At 45.5% G+C, this 19,432-nt stretch overlaps 1 protein-coding gene across 1 annotated transcript in view; it reads right to left on the bottom strand.

The window, feature by feature from the left end:
• Nucleotides 1-19,432, bottom strand: part of KSR2 (kinase suppressor of ras 2) — a 427,400-nt gene that overhangs the window by 255,865 nt on the left and 152,103 nt on the right. The window contains exon 4 of the mRNA XM_088827840.1: nt 5,370-5,883. Coding sequence (XP_088683966.1) covers nt 5,370-5,883 — 514 coding nt within the window. The remainder of the gene's footprint in view (nt 1-5,369; nt 5,884-19,432) is intronic.

Here is a 19,432-nt window from a genome sequence, read left to right as displayed (position 1 = left end):
TCACTTTCACTTTTCACTTTCATGCATTGGAGAAGGGAATGGCAACCCACTCCAGTGTTCTTGCCTGGAGAATCCTAGGGATGGGGGAGCCTGATGTGCTGCCATCTATGGGGTCGCACAGAGTTGGACACGACTGAAGCGACTTAGCAGCAGCAGCAGCAACATGGATGAACTTGGAAGGCATTATGCTAAAGTGAAATAAGTCAGAGAAAATTAAACACTGCATGATATCACTTATATGCAGAACGTAAAACAACAACAAATAGTGACTATAACAAAACAGCAGACTCACAGACATAGAAAACCAATTAGTGGCTACCACTGAGGAGAGGGAAGGAGGGAGGGACAATGGAGGGGTAGGGGGTTAGGAGGTAGAAACTATTAGGTATAAAATTAACTACAAGGATATGTTGCACAACATGGGGAATATAGCCAATATTTTCTAATAACTATAAATGAAGCATAACTTTTAAAAATTGTGAATCTTTATAGTATACACCTGTAATATACAATGTTGTACAGCAACTATACTTCAGTGTAAAAAATAGACCAAAAAATAAGCTCCTTAATACTGGTCTTGACAATGATTTTTTGAGTATGACACCAAAACCACAAGAAACAAAAGGAAAAGTAAGTGGGACTATATCAAACTCAGAAGCAAAAGAAACAAAAATAAGAAGACAACCTACAGAATGGTTCTAATCATATTTCTGGTAAGGGGTTAATATCCAAACTACATGAAGAACTCCTACAACTCAATAGCAAAAAAAAAAAAAAGATCCAATTAAAACATGGGCAAAATACCTGAGTAGACATTTTTTCAAAGAAGATTTACAAATTTACAAAAGGTCAACGTTTACATGAAAAAGGGTTCAGTATCACTAATCATCAAGGAAATGCAAAACCACAATGAGACATCATCACTCCACACCTGTTAGAGTGGCTAAAAGACAAGAGATACCAAGTGCGGGTGAAGAGGTGGAGCAAAGGGAACCCTTAGGCACTGTTGGTAAGAACGTAAACAGTGCAGCCACCATGGAAAACAGTATGGAGATTCCTAAAAACAGAACCACCATACAACCCAGCAGTCCCACTTTGGGGTATACATCCAAAGAAGATGAAATTATCACCTCAAAGAGACAGCTGCACCCCCATGTTCACTGAAGCATCATTCACAATAGCCAAGACATGGAAGCAACCTAAATGCACACCAATGGACGAATAGATAAAGAAAATATGGCATATATACATATATATAACACACACAATGGAATATTACTCAACCACAGAAAAGAAAACATCCTGCCATTTGCAACAACGTGGATTGACCGTGACAGCATTAGGCTAAGGGAAATAAGTCAGAGCAAGACAAATACTATGGTTTCAGTTACATGGGGAATCCAAAACCACTGAATTCACAGAAACAGTAGAATGGTGGTTGCCAAGAGCAAGGGGGTGAGAGAAATGGGGAGATGCTGGTCCAACAGTACCGACTTCCAGGTGTAAGAATAGGTACTGGGGAATCTAATGTACTGTGTGTTGATGTTTAACAATATGTATTGTTAGTACTTGAAAGTTGCTAAGAGAGCAAATCTTAACTGCTCTCACTGCACACACACAAAAGGTAATTATGCGAGGTGATGGATGTGTTAAATAACCTTATTGTAGTAATCATTTCCCAATATGTGTGTGTACTAAGTCATCACATGGCACACCTTGAACTTACAGAGTGTTATTTGTCAATTACATCTCAATAAGGCTAGGGAAAAAAACAAACAGGCAAAGGGCAGCCTCTCTCACTTTGCCCCCACCTCATAGATTAGAAGATGGTGTGTCTGTCCAGCCACGCTCTCCTCCTGGCTAAATTCCACCTCGCTCTGTGGTCACCACAGGGAGGGGTGTGAAAGATGCATAATCTGGGGACACCATGGCCAGCAAACCTGAAATGCCTCTCCCATCTTCCACAGTGCTAGCCTGCATTCCTGAAACCCTCCCCACGCCCTCACCCTGAGGTCTCAGCAGCACTCCCAGTCCCTCAGGATCATAAAAGTCAAGCCAACCTCCAATCAGAAAAGCATCAGCCCTCTGCCTCGGTCTCTGATGTCCCAAATAGGTCTGGTGAAACAGAGTGTTTCCAATCCAGACACAGAAGCTTGCTAACCTTCCTAAAATCAGATGCAATCATGTCTTCCACTTAAATCACTTCAAGGGCTTCCCTTTCAGGCCTCAGGAGGGAGAATCCCTCACTGTTTACAACTGGACTTCTGTTAGGGCATACCACAGCCCATAGGATGAGGGTTAGGGCTAGCCAAACACAGCCAGGCACCTGCTTTCATAAGCATAGTTTACTGGGACATCACCATGTCCACCTACTCAGCTACTGTCTGTGGCTGCTTTCGCTACAATGGCAGGGATGCTGCAGAACACCTGGACTGTGAAGCTGAAAACATTTACTATCTGGCCCTTCACAGAAAAAGCGTGCCCACGCCCTGCTTTCCTGCCTAACTCGTTTTTTGTAATTGTTGTAAGATACATATATATAACTCTGTCTCTAGGAATTTTCCACTTCCCAAACTGAAACTCTGTCCCCAGTAAACACAAACTCCTCATCTCTCTCCTTCAGTCCCTGACCACCTCTATCCTTCTTTCTCTGTGTGTGAATTGGCCTGTTCTAGGCACCTCAGATATGCAGATGACACCACTCTTATGGCAGAAAGTGAAGAGGAACTAAAAGCCTCTTGATGAAAGTGAAAGAGGAGAGTGAAAAGGTTGGTTTGAAGCTCAACATTCAGAAAACAAAGATCATGGCATCTGGTCCCATCACTTCATGGGAAATAGATGGGGAAACAGTGGAAACAGTGTCAGACTATTTTGGGGGGCTCCAAAATCACTTTGGATGCTGATTGCAGCCATGAAATTAAAAGACGCTTACTCCTTGGAAGGAAAGTTATGACCAACCTAGATAGCATATTAAAAAGCAGAGACATTACTTTGCCAACCAAGGTCCGTCTAGTCAAGGCTATGGTTTTTCCCGTGGGCATGTATGGATGTGCGAGTTGGACTGTGAAGAAAGCTGATCGCCAAAGAATTGATGCTTTTGAACTGTGGTGCTGAAGAAGACTCTTGAGAGTCCCTTGGATGGCAAGGAGATCCAACCAGTCCATTCTAAAGGAGATCAGTCCTGAGTGTTCATTGGAAGGACTGATGCTAAAGCTGAAACTCCAATAGTTTGGCCACCTCATGTGAAGAGTTGACTCACTGGAAAAGACTCTGATGCTGGGAGGGATTGGGGGCGGGAGGAGAAGGGGACGACAGAGAATGAGATGGCTGGATGGCATCACCGATTCGACGGACATGAGTTTGAGTGAACTCCGGGAGTTGGTGATGGACAGGGAGGCCTGGCGTGCTGTGATTCATGGGGTCATGGAGAGTCGGACACAACTGAGCGACTGAACTGAACTGAACTGAGGCATCTCACATCAGTAGAATCATACCATAGTTGTCCTTTTGTGCCTGGCTTATTCCACTTAGCATAACATTTTCAAGGTTCACCCTTGTTGGAGCAGGTGTCAGAATTTCGTCCCTTTTTATGGCTGAATAATATTTCGTTGTATGGACCACACTGCGTTCATCCCTTCACATGCTGATGGACAGTTGGGTTGTTTCCACGTTTTGGCTGTTGTGAACAGTGCTGCCACCTGTCCAAGCTATGAGTCTCTTCTTGCATCACCTTTTTGCTCCCTTAGCCACAGAGGCCTTCTAGTTGAGTTCTCTAGAGGGTCACACTCACACTCCCTTCCTGGAACACCTCCCACCCCTTCCACCATCTTAATCCCCAGTTAGTCTTCAGTCTAAACAGTCCTTTGGAAGGCTCCCCAGTCCCCCTCCCCACCCCCATGCCGCCCCCACCCCACCACTTACCTCCCTGCCAGCGCAAACTCAATCAGGTACATCTGGTTATAAGCTCTGACAGCTTCCTACACTTTCTCCTGATGGCCTGTAATGCTGTTTGTAATTACTGGACATAAGAGTATAACACCTATGTGTGGTTATTTGATTAATGTCGATCTTCACAGGACCAAAGGCTATGTCACTTCTTCCTTTCCATTACACCCCTGCCAACCACCCCAGAGCCTAGAACCTACCCCATCTCATCAATTCTAAGATGCACATTTTTAAACTTTTATCACAGGATGCATGGTAATGTAAGCTCATGAAACAACCGCTAAACTGTTGAGATGGAAACACAATGAAACATTCCCCAGTGCTCCCCCACATCAGAGTTCCCAGAACCACCATCCACACCTCTCATAAACAACAATCCCCAAATGTAGACTTGTTCCCATAACTCCTAACAGACTTATACATAACCACTTAATCTTCTATGCCGCAGATGCAATTTTGTTAAATGTAAATATTTAAAACATGCTACCCACTTTTGTGATTCTGTTTAGCATTTCTTCCATTTCTAATACACAGAGAACCTCAAAGTCTACAAGGGACCCAGGTCAGAGTCAGCCTCTGAGGGATCCTGCAGAGAGTTGTCCCATTTCTCTCATTAGCCAGCACTAGCCACAGATACTGTGTGCTGGCAGCAAGACCCTTCCAGACCGGAGCCAGGCATACAACACATCCACTTTCGGAGCAAGTCCTACGCATAGAGTCTATCAGAGCTGCACTGCCCAGCACAGAGGCCACCACACAGGTGGAACATGGCCACACTTGGAACATGGCCAGTACCAACTGAGATGAGCTGGAGGCGCAAAATACTCTCCAGATTTCAAAAACTTAATAAGGAGAAAAGAAAAAAAAATATTTCCAAAGTAATATTTTACACTGATTCTGTGCTGAAATGATCATGTTTTGATAGATTGGGTTAAATGACATATTTTGGAAACTAATAACACTTGTTTCCTTTCACTCTTTTTTCAGGCAGCTACCAGAAAGCATGAGGGCGCATGTGCAGCTGGCATCCTGTTTCTAGGGGCAGCACGAGGAGAGGCTGCAGGGACTGGCAAGAGTTCCGTTCAAAAGGGCTGGAGGGTAAAGATGTCACCTCCGTGGGCCACACGCGACTCACCCATCGCAGCAGGAAAGCAATCACAGACGAAACAGGAGGGAATGAACCTGGATGTGGCGCAATAAATTCAGAATTGGCTCCTGGGCTGCAGTTTTCCAAATCTGACTTTAGAGCATGAATAGCATAAAAAGAGGTCATTCCTGGGAAATTCTTTTCTATTCATTTTCCAGCCCAGCCATTAGAGAAAATCCACCTTTCCTTCAACAGGAGGAGGGGAATACAGCCGATATGTGGCTTGGCTGACTGGGAGGCTCAGCCACCCCCGGGGGCCCCCACCAAATGCACTCACTTGGGCGTGTGGGCCTCGTCTACGCGGTGACCCAGCTGGAATTCGTGAGATTTGCTCCGATGCAGGGCCGTGAAACCTGGGATCAGGTGGATCAGCTTCCGGGAGGAGGGCGGCGGGGTCCCCGGGGGCTTCAGTTTGTTCTTCCTCCTCATGGGCGGCGTGCCCGGCGGGGTCACGGTGGTGACGATGTTGGGGGTGCGCGGCGGGGTGCGGACCGCGTGCCGCTGCCGGGGCGACGGGGGCAGGGACCGGTGCCCTGACTCCAGCGGCGGGGGAGGGCACAGGCCCGGGTAGGCGTCCACGGTGAGCCTGTCCACGTGGGTGTACACGGGGGCCCCCAGGGTGGGGCTGGCGTGACAGTAGTGCTGGACGCACTTGGACTGGACCCTGGGGCTCTGGGAGAGGTGGGTGCGGATCCACGGGGTCGGCTCCGGGGGGCACACGGGGTTGTTCTCCTTCCCCGTCTCCGTGGTGGGCCACTGGATGGTCCAGTCTTGTTTGGAAAGGTTGCCTCCTGAGTTGGAACAAAGAAGCGAAGACGACAGGTGAGCTATGAGAAAGCTGGTTAATTACACCATCTGCACGTTACCATAAAAGCACATTACACCATATTCACCCTGAACACTGCCTGCTGGTTTCAGCGTGAGTGGGATATGCTGTATGCACATTTCCATAAATTATGCACCATGAGTTGTACGCACAATTTACATATATTCAACCACAGCCACTTGGCCCCAACAGAAAGAAAGAAACCCCTCCTTGACCCGCTCACCATAAGCCTCATTCAACAGCCTTGCCCTCCACTGTCCAGGATTGGGGAGCCCACAACTCAAGTGTCCAAGGAAAGAACTTGCAGGTGTGAGGAGAGAGGAGGAGGATGGCAAGGACAACAGCATAGAGGTAGGAAGGGGATTTTTGTTTTGTTTTGTTTAACAGGTTTATTAGAAAAAAAAATGGAGCACTGAAAATGTAATATAATAAAAACATCCTACTGTCTGGACACAACTTGAGGTTTTCAGCCCTGATACGAGCTACGTCAGAAAATAAAAATAAATCCACTAGTGTATTAACATTTTTCACTCATTTTCTGTATTGAGAGTACAAACACAAATTTGGTCTACATGTACAGACCCTCAGGCCACAAAATGCAGTCCTTCTACACCATCTATGCAAAGAGACGTAAAAGCATAAGAGTCAAATACCAATACCTAACAACAGGATCCAAAACCATCTAAGTCAAGCCAGGTACTTCTCTGGGTCTCTTTTCTGGTGTCTTCTCGAAGGTGACATATGGTAACAATGGGGCAAGTGGCTCAGGCAGCTGAAGGGACAGCTGAGGGCAGAATTCCAGACCCACGGGCCTAGGTGCAAGGTGGATTGTATACCAAGTTCAGTGGAAAGCCAATGAGGGTTTTGATCTCAAAGTTCATTTCTCCAGTTACCATCTGTCACCGTACAAAGATATCATATTATTATTGACTATATTCCCCACCGGAGAAGGCAATGGCAAGCCACTCCAGTACTCTTGCCTAGAAAATCCCATGGATGGAGGAGCCTGGTGGGCTGCAGTCCGTGGGGTCGCTAGGGGTCGGACACGACTGAGCGACTTCACTTTCACTTTCACACATTGGAGAAGGAAATGGCGGCCCACTCCAGTGTTCTTGCCTGGAGAATCCCAGGGACGGGAGCCTGGTGGGCTTCCGTGTGTGGGGTCACACAGAGTCGGACACGACTGAAGTGACTTAGCAGCAGCAGCAGCATATTCCCCACACTATAACAAGACTTACCATGGTGATCATTTTGTAATATATAGAAATTTTGAATTACTGTATTGCTTTTGAACTGTGGTGTTGGAGAAGACTCTTGAGAGTCCCTTATACTACAAGGAGATCCAACCAGTCCATTCTAAAGGAGATCAATCCTGGATGTTCATTGGAGGGACTGATGCTAAAGCTGAAACTGCAGTCCTTTGGCCACCTCATGCGACGAGTTGACTCACTGGAAAAGACTCTGATGCTGGGAAAGGTTGGGGGCGGGAGGAGAAGGGGACGACGGAGAATGAGATGGCTGGATGGCATCACCGACTCTGTGGACATGAGTTTGAGTGAACTCCGGGAGTTGGTGATGGACAGGGAGGCCTGGTGTGCTGTGGTTCATGGGGTCGCGGAGAGTCGGACACGACTGAGTGACTGAACTGAACTGAACTGATACCAGGAACTAACATGGTGTTGTAGGTCAATTATACTTCGAAAGACAAACAAACTAGGAGAAAAAAGAGATCAGATCTGTCATTACCAGAGGCAGGGGTTGGGGAGGAGGGAAACGGAATGAAGGCGGCCAACAGGTACAAACTTCCAGTTACAAGATAAGTAAGTGCTACAGATGTCACTACAACATGATTAATATAATTAACACTCTCATTTGTTATATATGAACGTTATTAAGAGAATAAATCCTAAGAGTTCTCATCACAAGGAAAGACAATACTTTTTTTCTGTTTCTTTTCTTCTGTATCTATAGAAGATGATGGATATTCACTAAATCTATTGTAGTCATCATTTCATGATGTATGTAGGTCAAATTATTATGCTGGACACATTAAACATAGGCAATGCTGTATGTCAAACATTTCTCAATAAAACTAGGAGATAGATATTTAGATGTAGATAGAGATAAATGATGGATAGATTAGATAGAGATAACTGATGATATATGGATTGATAGATGATGATGGATAGATTGATGATAGTGATGATTATAGATAAAATTTTAAATAATCCCCCCAAAATAAAAGAAAGTTCATTTCTCAAAGTTACTGGGGATGCTGCATGGACAAGGAGAACCCAGTTAGAGGGTATCACAGCACTCCAGGCAAGAGATGATACTGCCTTCCACTTGAGTGGTGGCAGCAGAGGTAGAGAGAAGTCGGCAGGTGTCAACAGAGGACCACGTGGTAGGACTCGGCAGAAGGCAGTCGAGTGGGCCCTCCCAGCACAGGCCAAGGAGGAGATTTGGGGCAGAAATAAATTCCAACTTGTGGCTGACTAGCAGTAACAGTAATAATTACAATAAGGGCCATGCTGCTAAGTCACTTCAGTCGTATCCGACTCTGTGTGACCCCATAGACGGCAGCCCACCAGGCTCCCCCGTCCCTGGGATTCTCCAGGCAAGAACACTGGAGTGGGTTGCCATTTCCTTCTCCAATAAGGGCCATAATGAGAGCTAATTCATAGGGCCTTTGACAGTTTATAAAGTGCTTTCACGAACACTGACTCACTGCCCCCCTTTTAATTAAAACAACTCATTTTGTTATTACATATTCATTATAGGAAAATTAGAAAATTCAGATAAGGAGAAAGGCAGTGCTGTTCTACAGCCTAGCCGTCATCCCTATTAATGCTCGACTATGGAGCCTGCCAGATGGTTTGCTGTGCATTTTTTTTTGAAGAAGAAGAAATGCCATAAGATCTTATTTAATGGTTTGTCATCTGTTTTCTTCATTTGTTACATTGAGACTGCTCCACATCTTACTTAATTTTCATAAATCTGTGTGCAAAGGGCCATTTTGATCTCCACTTTGTAGATAAGGAAATGTATGGGCGGAGATGATGTTTCCAAGGTTACAGCAGAGGTGGGGACTGGCAGCCAGGATTCAAACCCAGGATCTCAGCCACCCCAACAAGGAGAGCACCAGGTATCTGGGAAAGAGTGGGACCAGCATTCACTGAAGATCCTGGACCATCGTAATGAGCCAAATGGGAGCAGGAGCTGGAGCCAGGACTCTTTCTGGCAAGAGTCACCCTGTTCCCTCCTCCAAGACTTTGCCAGAACATACTACTGATATCACCATCATTATGGTGTCGATTCTCAAAATATTTGCACATATACATCAGCCTCATGACAAGAGAGTCAGCTCTGTTAGTCAGGTGACTTGGCCTTAATTCTGGCTCACCTACTTCCTGGCTGTGTGACCCATCAAGCTTCTCTGAGTCTTGACTTAATCAGCAGTGAGACAGGACAATAATAGACATGCCCCATGGGAATGGTGTAAGGATCAGATACAATAACACACGCAATGTGCTGAGCCCAGCACCTGGCATACAGCAGGCACTCCATAAATGTTAGCTGCTTGTACTGTCACTCTCCACACCATGGTGACATGTTGCTACCTCCCATTTACAGTGTATGCACCTGTGCTGAGAGCTGTCCACACACCGGGTGACGTCACCACTCTGTGTACCTCTAGGAAGTATGAGGAGAGGCCGAATAGCTCTGAGAGCAGGGGGTAGACAGAGAATCAAGCCAGGATCAGCTTCTCCATTACCCGGCAAACTCCTAACTGATTTATTTGCTCAGGAAATACAAACATATTGCCAAATGGGCCTAATTAAAGCATGTTTAGGAAAGCAAATCTATTTTTTAAGTTATCTTAATCATATACTGCACTCCAAGGCCACAGGAAGCACTTTGGGCATTATCACTAGACTTCACGGTCCCCTGAGTGAAGTGAAAAGAAGATGGGACCGTGACTCAGAGAGATCCAGCTGATCAGCTCCGTGACCTTGGGCCCATTACCTGACCTCTCTGAGCCTCTGTTTCAGGGTTTGTGAAACTAGAATGCTCATGGCTGCCTTGGAGGGTGCAGTAAGGATTAAACGCACTCATTCATTCATCCAAGTATATTTCACAAATAATTGAACTCTTCTCATATACCAGGCACTGTTCTAGGCACCGGGATAGAGCAATGATCAAAAAAGCTGAAAGTCCCTGTCTTCAGAGTGCACGTTCTTGGTAAAGAAAGAGAGAAGAGAATGGGATGAACAAAAAAAGTGACAGTATATTATCTATAAGATGTCATATATAATATATATGTTGTCTATAGTACATCAGTGATAACAAATGCCATGGAGGAAAAGAAAGCTGGACTTGGGTACGAAGAGTGTGCTGGGGATACCTCAGTCAGGAAAGGATGAGTGGGCATCTGAACAGATATCGGAGTGAATCAAGCAGTGAAATAATGAGATAAAATGAGTTGAGCTGTCAGTGGAGCCTGGCCCACGGGATGATGCAGACACACGGGCAGGTGGGTGAGGATGCGTGAGGCATCGACTCTGGATGCCGGAGACTCGTCCCATCTGTTCCCCAGGCATTCGCTGGGCCGGCCCCTGGGGTCGGGTGTTTCTCTTCCTCTGCCTTCACGGAGCTCACAGTCCCCAGGAAGATCAATGATGAAACAAGCACCTACGGCAAACGACATTCCCAGGTACAGATCCAAAGGAACTGAATGCAGCACTCAAGCGTTTGTATGTGAATATTCATGTCAATGCTCATCGCAACAGCCAAAAGGTGAAAACAACTCAGATGCTCATCAACTGCCAAATGGGTAAGGTAAATGTGGCGTGTCCTTACAATGGAATACGATTCCACCATCAAAAAGAATTAAGTACTGTTACATGCTATGATTTGGATGAACCTCCAAAACATGATGCCAAGTGGGATCAGAATGGTCCATGATTCCATTTATATGAAATTTCCAGAATAGGCAAATCCATAAAGACAGAAATCAGACAAGCGGTTGCCAGGGGCTGGGCTGCAGGGGGAGGAAGGAATGGGGAGCAACTGCTTAATGGGTACAGAGTTTCCTTTTGGGGTGATGAAAATGTTGTGGAACTTGACAGAGGTGATGATGGTTGCACAGCATTGTGAATGCACTGAATGCTGCAGAATCGTTCACTTTTTTTTTTTAGGCCACCCCATGTGGTATATGGGATCTTACTTCCCTGACCAGGGATCGAACCCATGGCCCCCTGCATTGAGAGTGCAGAGTCTTAACCACTGGACCTCCAGAGAAGTCCCCATTCTCTTTTAAATGGTTAATTGTTAATGTTCTGTGAGTTTCACCTCAATTAAAGAAGTACTCGCAATACGAAGTAGGGAAGCCCCTGTTGGAGAAAGCGCAGGTGAGAGCAGAGGGGAGGAAGCCAGCCCTCTGGGGAAGGAAGCGGAAAGGCATCCTGGAGGAGAGGACACCTATGCCCAGGCCTTGAGGATGAGGGAGAAGGTCCTGGGAAGGAGTGGGTTGGAGAGTGTGGGAGGAAGGATGCAGGCAGAGGGAACAGCAGGGTCAAGAGCCAGATGATGGCAGAACATGGTGAGTCTGGAGAACTTCCGGCAGTCTGGTGTGGCTGGAGATGTTCCAAGGGAGGAAGAAATCTGAGCTGAGGCATCAAAGAAGGGCAAAGTGGGACCATCCAGGGATTCACTATCCTAAGTGGAAGAAGATCATGACTGATCCCCTGCACGGGGCTCCTGTGGAGCTCCCGGAAACCTGAGGCAGTGGAAGGCTCCAGGCCATCAGACCCAGTAATGACAAGGGGAAGCTCTGCTCCAACACACCACGCAGCTGTCAGCTCGAATCTCGGACCCCAGCCTCACAGTCATGCCCACGGAGGGGCTGGCACTCCCCCAACCATAAATGATGATGATACAGAAGCCAAGTTCTTGCCTGGCCATATTGTTATATCCACAAGCCTTGGACCCAAATCCCTGCTCATGCCAAGGGAAGGGCTGGCTCTCCCAGTGGGCAAATGCTGAGAAATGGGTTAGGGCTGGAGGTCAGAGATTTTGCCCTCATATCACTGTTATATTCCAGCCCTTGTTCATACCAGGGGAGGGGCTGGTGCTTCTCTGATCCCATGGCTTAAAAACCACACAGCGCAAGGGAGTGGGTCCATGTGCCATGGAGTCCTGCTGGACCCAATGTGCTGGCCCAGAGTGCACACTGGCTACTCCTCCCGTCCCTCCGTGATTAAAACTGGCCCAGAGGCCCTGGAAGAGGGCTGTGTGGGCATCCATTCTCGCTCAGTAGGGCCCGCTGTGCGCAGGGGACAGGACCAGCTGAGCGCTGTGGAAAGGCGCTATCTGGCCACAGTACGGAGAAAGGATCGGACGAATCAAGGACAACCGCAGGAGCCCAGCCTGAGGCTGCTGAGGCACCTGGATGGGAGATGATGGGGACCAGGAATGGAGTGGTGGCGGCAGAGATGGAGACGGGTGGGGTGACTAGGACAAGAGGAGGAGAAACAAACAGCTGTCATGACTGAGAACTTACCATTTTCCTGACACGGTTGTTCCGAGTGATTTACTTGTATCAGATATATAGCCACAGAACAATCCTACAAAGTAGCCAGAAATCACTCTAGTTTGTAGACAGGGAAGCTGAGGCACGGAGTGTTGAAATGACTCGCTCAAGACAATACAGTTGGAGAGAAAGACAGCTGGGCCTGGAGCCTGTGCCCCTGAGCGTGACACTAAGCCAAGGCTGGCGTCCTGGTTCCACCCCTCGTCTCCGGTCAGCAATGCAGTGGAAAATGCAGAAGGAAATGGGGCACACGGAGCACATGAAGGAAACAGGGTAAGTTCAGGGTCAGACCGGCACGTCTGAGCTTCCTGCAGGACATCTGGGTGGCGATGCCCAGGATGCAGCAGAATTTCGCCTCCTCCTCGGGCTCCCTGGAAATCTTGGGAGCACTGCTCAAGGAGATGTTGTTTATCGAGCCTGAAAGAATTGGTCGGGGGATTCTAAAACCTTCTAAGTCTATCGAGGAGTGCCAGGCTCATTTTATAGTTGTTTTCTTTTTTTTAAGAAAGACATGACATTTCACCTTTTGCCTCCTTTCCCATCTGATCCCTGAATCTTCAGAGCAGACATCCATGGCCCTGAATTACAGGGCAGGGAGGGGACATAATGAGCACAGCACCCAGTGACTGACTTCCCCAGAAAGAGAAGAGATGCCTCCACACATTGAAGACTTGCTTTCTGAGCTGAAAGAACAAGAACTGGTTCCAAGTAAATATCAAGTAAAGAAATGGGAGTGTTTATATGCACAGAACACCTTGAACTTTGCAATATGATGCGTAGAGATTAACTTGTGCCTATCTTTCCTGTGCCTCGGTTTATTTGTCTGCAAAATGGAGATAACATTAGACTATTTTGAGGATTAAATAAGACCGTACAGGTAGAGCATTCAGCATGATCTTTGGCACACAGCCAATGCTGCATAAATGATAATGAAAATGGGAGTAAAACCACCTATTTTTACATGATGCTGGTGAGGACTAAATGAGATTGATATGCATATATATAATGTGTCTGGCCTTGAGGACTTCCCTGGCAGTCCAGTGGTTATGACTCCACACTTCCACTGCAGGGAACATGGGCTCGATCCTTGGTCAGGGAAGTTCCACATGCCATGCAGTGCAGCCAAGTAATAAGAAGAAGAAAATAAACATGTGCCTGGCCTTCAGTGCCTATACCCCTGATCTTGCCTGCTGCCATCCCCTACTGAAAGCAAACCCAAGATACAAAAGCCTCTGAGTCCTTATTGCAGTTAAACTGTATTCCCTCAAAAGCTACGTTGAAACTCTAACCCCCAAGGTCAGTGAATGTGACCTTATTTGCAGACAGGGTCTCTGCAGATATGATCAAGTCAAGATGAGGGAACACTGGATTAAGGCACATCCTAACCCCAATGACTGGTGTCATTGGAAGAAGAAGGGACACACAAAGGAGGAAGCCATGTGAAGACAGAGTCGGACACTGCAGCGATGCAGCCTCTGAAACTGGAAGTCAGATGCCACCGGAAGCTGGGAGAGAGGTGTGGGACTGATTCTCCCCCACAGTCTTCGGAGTGAGCGTGGCCCCACCACCATCTTGGTCCTTGACTTCGAGTCCCCTGGAACTGTGAGAGGGTACACTTCTGCTGTGTTAAGTTGTCTAGTTTGTGGTGGCTTTGTTACAGTCGATCTAGGAGAGTAACAGAGCCTTCAACAGGGAGTCAACAGTGTTTACCGAATCTGGACTGGCGAGTAACACGACAAAAGCTAACCTTTGGAAGTGGTTAGGACTTGGTGGCTTTCACTATGGTAGCCTGGGTTCAAGCCCTGGTTGGAGAACTAAGATCCTGTAAGCTGTTGGAGCGCAGCAAAAAAAAAAAAAAAGTTTGTATTTTAATCGAAGAAATATATCACATGGTTGAAAGCAAAAACATGTGAAAACATTTTTGCTGCTAACAGCAGTCCCCTGCCCAATCCTTCACCCCAGTCAGAGAGGCAGTCATTCTCGATTCTTCTAAATCCCTGAGTGTTCATCTCAATGTTAATCTCAACTAATCCCCAGTTAAGGGATCCAGTGCTTGTCTTACGTGACACCCCTATGAGGTAGGTGTCATTGAGCTGTTTTATAAAGAAGTTCTAGATGAGGAACAGGACTAAACTTCCCATAGCTGGTAGTAACCTTCACCTTCAATCTTTACCTTGATCATGTAGCAACTGAAGTTGAGCTGAGATCCAGTGCCCCCACCACAGCCTACAGTTTCTCCAAACACACACACACACACACACACACACACACACACACACACGCCTCCACAAGATTCAAGGAAGTACTAAGTTGGCCCCAAGGATCCCTGTCCTAAAGTTTCAAAGTTCTGAAAGATAAAAAAGAGGGAAAAAAGCTTCACTCTTTCCAAATTTCCTTCTCCATCAAATTCTCTTCTCTTTCACTCTTACATTTAAAATGTAATGTTTGGGGATGGAGAAGCAAAAAGCCTCATTTCATTATCCAAATTGCCAGCTGTTCAACTGTCGACTTCTCTCTGCCGATGCTTCAGAAGTGTTTCACTGATGGGCTTTACTGACATCAACCCTTCCCCTCTCTCTTTTGATCCTCTTTTTAATAAAGTCTGAGGGAAGAGTGTAATTTTTCATTTTAAATAGGGAAGGTGTGGCACCAAGATGCTCTGGGGTTATTAATCGTTGCCCTTGCTATCTTGTCATCCGTTTCTGGAAAATCATTTTATTTCAGGTCTTGAAAGGGCGGGGAGAAGGGAATAGGTTTTAAGAAATGAAAGGTCTGAGGATTGATTAAAGACATTTCAAGGTACAGGGATTTTTCTTTTGACATTCTCCGATAAGTGTCTAAAAGAAATAAAAGCCATTCTCAAGAGAGAAAGTGATTTCAGAAAGTCTAGGCAAGGGTCTACCTTTTTTGTCCCTTTCCATTAAAATTTTATAAACAGGCAAACGTGTGACTTAGTCCTTGTCTGAGTTTCAGAGCCAGCATCAGAATGCATGTATGCTACTATTTCAGAATCACCCTTGCCTGTAACTTTTGTGACTATTACAAAATGCTTGTCAGTTTAATCCTCATAACTTTTCAGCAAGAAACAGAACTTTTAGATGCTGGTTGAAGAGAATAGACTGAAGCCCTTGGTGGAACAAAAACAAAGAGTTTGTACTTTAATCCCTGTAAGTTTGTGACAAGAAACAGAACTTTTAGATGCTGGTTGAAAACATTTCACTGGAGCCACTGGTAAAGCAAAAAAAAAAAAAAAGTAACAATAACATTTACGATCAACACTAACGAGATTCACTATTTACTGAGCATTTACTATGTGGGAGAGAGTACTCCAAGTATTTCACATGAACCACATCACATTATCCCCACAAGACCCTTTGGAGAAAATTCCGCCATTGTTTCCATGTTACAGTAGAGGAAACAGGATTATCTGAGAGACTGAACTACCCAAGGTCACACAGCTAATAAGTGGTACTGTGGGGTTTGCAATGCAGGTCTGTACCCCTTATCATCTAGGTCTTTCTAGGAACCTCCCAATGCCCACAGGAAGTAAGACAGCCAGTCAGCAAGCCCTTGAAAAGGCTGAACTGTTTTACACAGTCTTTTTGGATCAGCACTAGAGGCAAATGCCATGTGACCCTTCCAAAGTCAAATAATGTGCTCATTACAGCCACTGTGCCTGGAAGAGCGAAACCAGAACTCCAGGACAGATTTTCAAGTTTCTGGTTGGGAGTGCTTGTGAAGAGAAGTAAATAAGGACAAATGAAAAACACACTGTTGCCAAAGCAATTCAACATTGGCAAGAATCTTAATCTAAAATCACACTGAGCTTGGCATCTGGTCAAACTGTGGGTCCCGCTGGACACTGTCTCTGCCCCCAGGACGTCCCAAGCAGGACCAAAAAAATGCACTGACCCCAGTCTGTGCAGGTCGTCTGGGAGATGGGTCATGGCAGGGAGCTTGGGCTCCGACCCTGTAATGCTTCCTAGGTCTTGCCCTGTGAGATTTTTGTCATTTTATTATCCACCAGGAGATCTAGACAGATTAACTTCTGGTCACTAACCTTAGGGTGGCTTTTCTGTTCTAACAAAACTCCTTTTAAAAAAAATTTATTGAAGTAAAATTCACATCAACCACTTTTAAAGTGCAGAATTCAATGGCATTTTACAATGTTGTCTCTATCAGTTTCAAAAACCTTCCATCAATCCTCCCCAAAAAACTATCCCATACCTATTAAAGAGCCACTCCTCACCTCACCCCAGTCTCCCAGCCTCTGGTAACCACTAATCCATTTTCTGTCTTTCTGGATTTACCTCTTCTGGATGTTTCACATAAATGGAATCAAACAATATGTGCTCTTTTGTGACTGGCTTCTCCCACTTTACACCATGTTTTCAAGTTTCATTCATGTTGCAGTCTATGTCAGAATCTCATTCCTTTTTTATGAAATATTCCATTCTGTAGGTAGACCACATTTTGTTCATCTGTTCATGAGTTGATGGATATGAGGGCTATTTCCATCTTTTGGTTGTCTCCAGTAGCATTGCTATGAAAATCTACATATTATACAAGTATTTATTTGAACAACTGTTTTCAGTTGTTTAGGGGCTTACACCTAGGAGTAGAATTGTGGGTCACCTGGTAATTCTATGTTTAACCTGAGAAACCACCAAACTGTTATCCACAGTGGCTGCACCATTTTATATTCCCTCCAGCAATGTCTGAGGGTCTAATTTCTTCCAATCTTAGCCAATTCCTTTTACTTTTTCTTGTTTCATTATTTACTTATTTTAAAATTATTATTATATTATTATTGCCATCCTAATGAATGTTTAACAAAGCACTTTTTAATAGTATTTCTTTTTAAATTAATTAATTAATTAATATATGTTTGCCCCCTACCCCCACGGCTTGCAGGATCTTAGTTCCCCAACCCAGGGATCAAACTTGTGCCCTCTGCAAAGAAAGCGTGGAGTCCTAACCACTGGATCATCAGACTATTCCCAACAAAGCACTTTTAATCATGGCCATAGCTTCCTGTACACCTCACCATCTCTCATCCTGAAACATCATTTCATTCTCACGGCAACCCTGTGGGGTTGGTGAGGAAATTAAGGCTTTGGAAAATTAAAACACTTGCTTGAGGCTAAGTTCCAAAACCTGGTAAGTCTAACCACAGACTGCATTCTCTTGGCAGCCATACCTAGCGCATCCGAATTAATCCACGCAGACATGCGGGCGACATGTATTACCAGCCGAATTGTTCAGATGGAGAAACTGAGCCCCACAGAGCAGCAGGGACCTTCCCTAGGTTCCACCCATCTAGAAAGTTCCAGGTCCTTCCGACTCCAAACGCCATGTTCTTTTCCCTCTGCTATATATTCTTTTACAATATTGAGTGTTTTCATTGTTAAGCACAATTAAAATTGTGGCTGGGATGCATCTAGTCTCCGGAATAAAGAGAGCAACTGCCACCATCTGTTGGGCATTTTAAACTGAAAAAAAAAAAATCCCTTCCTGGTGAGTACACGGTGAAAATCTGCATGGAGAATACTACAACAAACACCTCCCAGAGGATCCTGTGGTTAGGATGACTGATAGCAGTGAACCCTGGAGGTACTGACGGCTCTCACACCATACACTGCAGTCTCCTTGGAACCGTGGTTCTGAACCCCGGTGACCATCAGCATCACAAAGCAGCTCTGAGCGGCCTAACACAAAGGCGGAGTGGATGGCCCAGCACACTGGACACCAGGATTCCTGGGTTCCAAGCTTCCCACAGCGCCGAGCACCCATCCTCACTTCCACCCTACCACTCCCCCTCTCTCCCCTCCTCCCCCTCCCACTTCATTTTCCTCATACTCCTCACCACTTGGTGGAATTATTCTTTTATATCGTCTGTTCTCATTATTCACCATCATTATAATCTATAAAGTCACTGCAAGCAATGAATTAGCCAATACTGAACCATGGCTCCTAGAAGAAATACAAGGTTATGTTCCTATGAGCCTGGGGTCACATTTTCATCTATTGATCCCTACATAATCTTGTTTTATGAATATTTCTGTTTAGAAAAGAATTTAATAAGTCACTGAATATCTCTATTGCTGACTCATTAACATTCAACTCATGGCCAACAGCACCATCACTCCTGCCTGAATAAAGGAATCTTACATAACATATGTTTTCTCCATAAGGCGTGTGGTAGCCTCCTTGTGCTCAGGACTACGGGACAGCACCTGCAGAACTATGTTCAGAGGGCATTTTAAACAAAGAAATCACGCCCCAAAAAATCATGAAAATGTGAAAAAAAAAAATTAAAGCCTTTTTGACAGTGTGAGAGCTGAAATAGCAAACTCAGCTGAGGACATGCATGTCAGGTCACTCACATTTCTCTCCACTCCACAAATGCAAGTATTGATTTCAGGATTTCAAATAAATTTTAGGGAGTTGGCAAATTCAAGGAGATAAATACAGAATCCACAAAGCATTAAGGCTGACTGTCTTGGACTTCCCTGGTGGTCCAGTGGTTAAGAGTCCACCTGCCAATGCAGAGGACCTGGGTTTGACTCCTGGTCCAGGAAGAATCCACATGCCGTGGGGCAACTGAGCCCGTGTGCCACAACTACTGAGCCTGAACACCCTAGAGCCTGTGCCCCACAACAAGAGAAGCCACTGCAATGAGAAGCCCGAGCGCCACAACTACAGAAAGCCCGCAGAGCAACAAAGACCCAGTGTGGCTATAAATTAAAATTTTTTAATTTATAAAAAGACTGTTTATCATCTGTCTTCTTCACTGAAATACAACTCTAAGAACACAGAGCCCTGGGCTAACTTTCCCATCACTGCATCACCCAGCACCTAGCACAGTCCTTGGCAATAAATAAATATAGATATTTTCCCCCAAACCATATGTATATCAAAT

The sequence above is a fragment of the Moschus berezovskii genome, chromosome 19 (assembly GCF_049115385.1).
Source record: "Moschus berezovskii isolate FMDL1 chromosome 19, NW_MosBer_1.0, whole genome shotgun sequence".
NCBI lineage: Eukaryota > Metazoa > Chordata > Mammalia > Artiodactyla > Moschidae > Moschus > Moschus berezovskii.
This window is presented reverse-complemented; position numbering and strand designations above follow the sequence as displayed.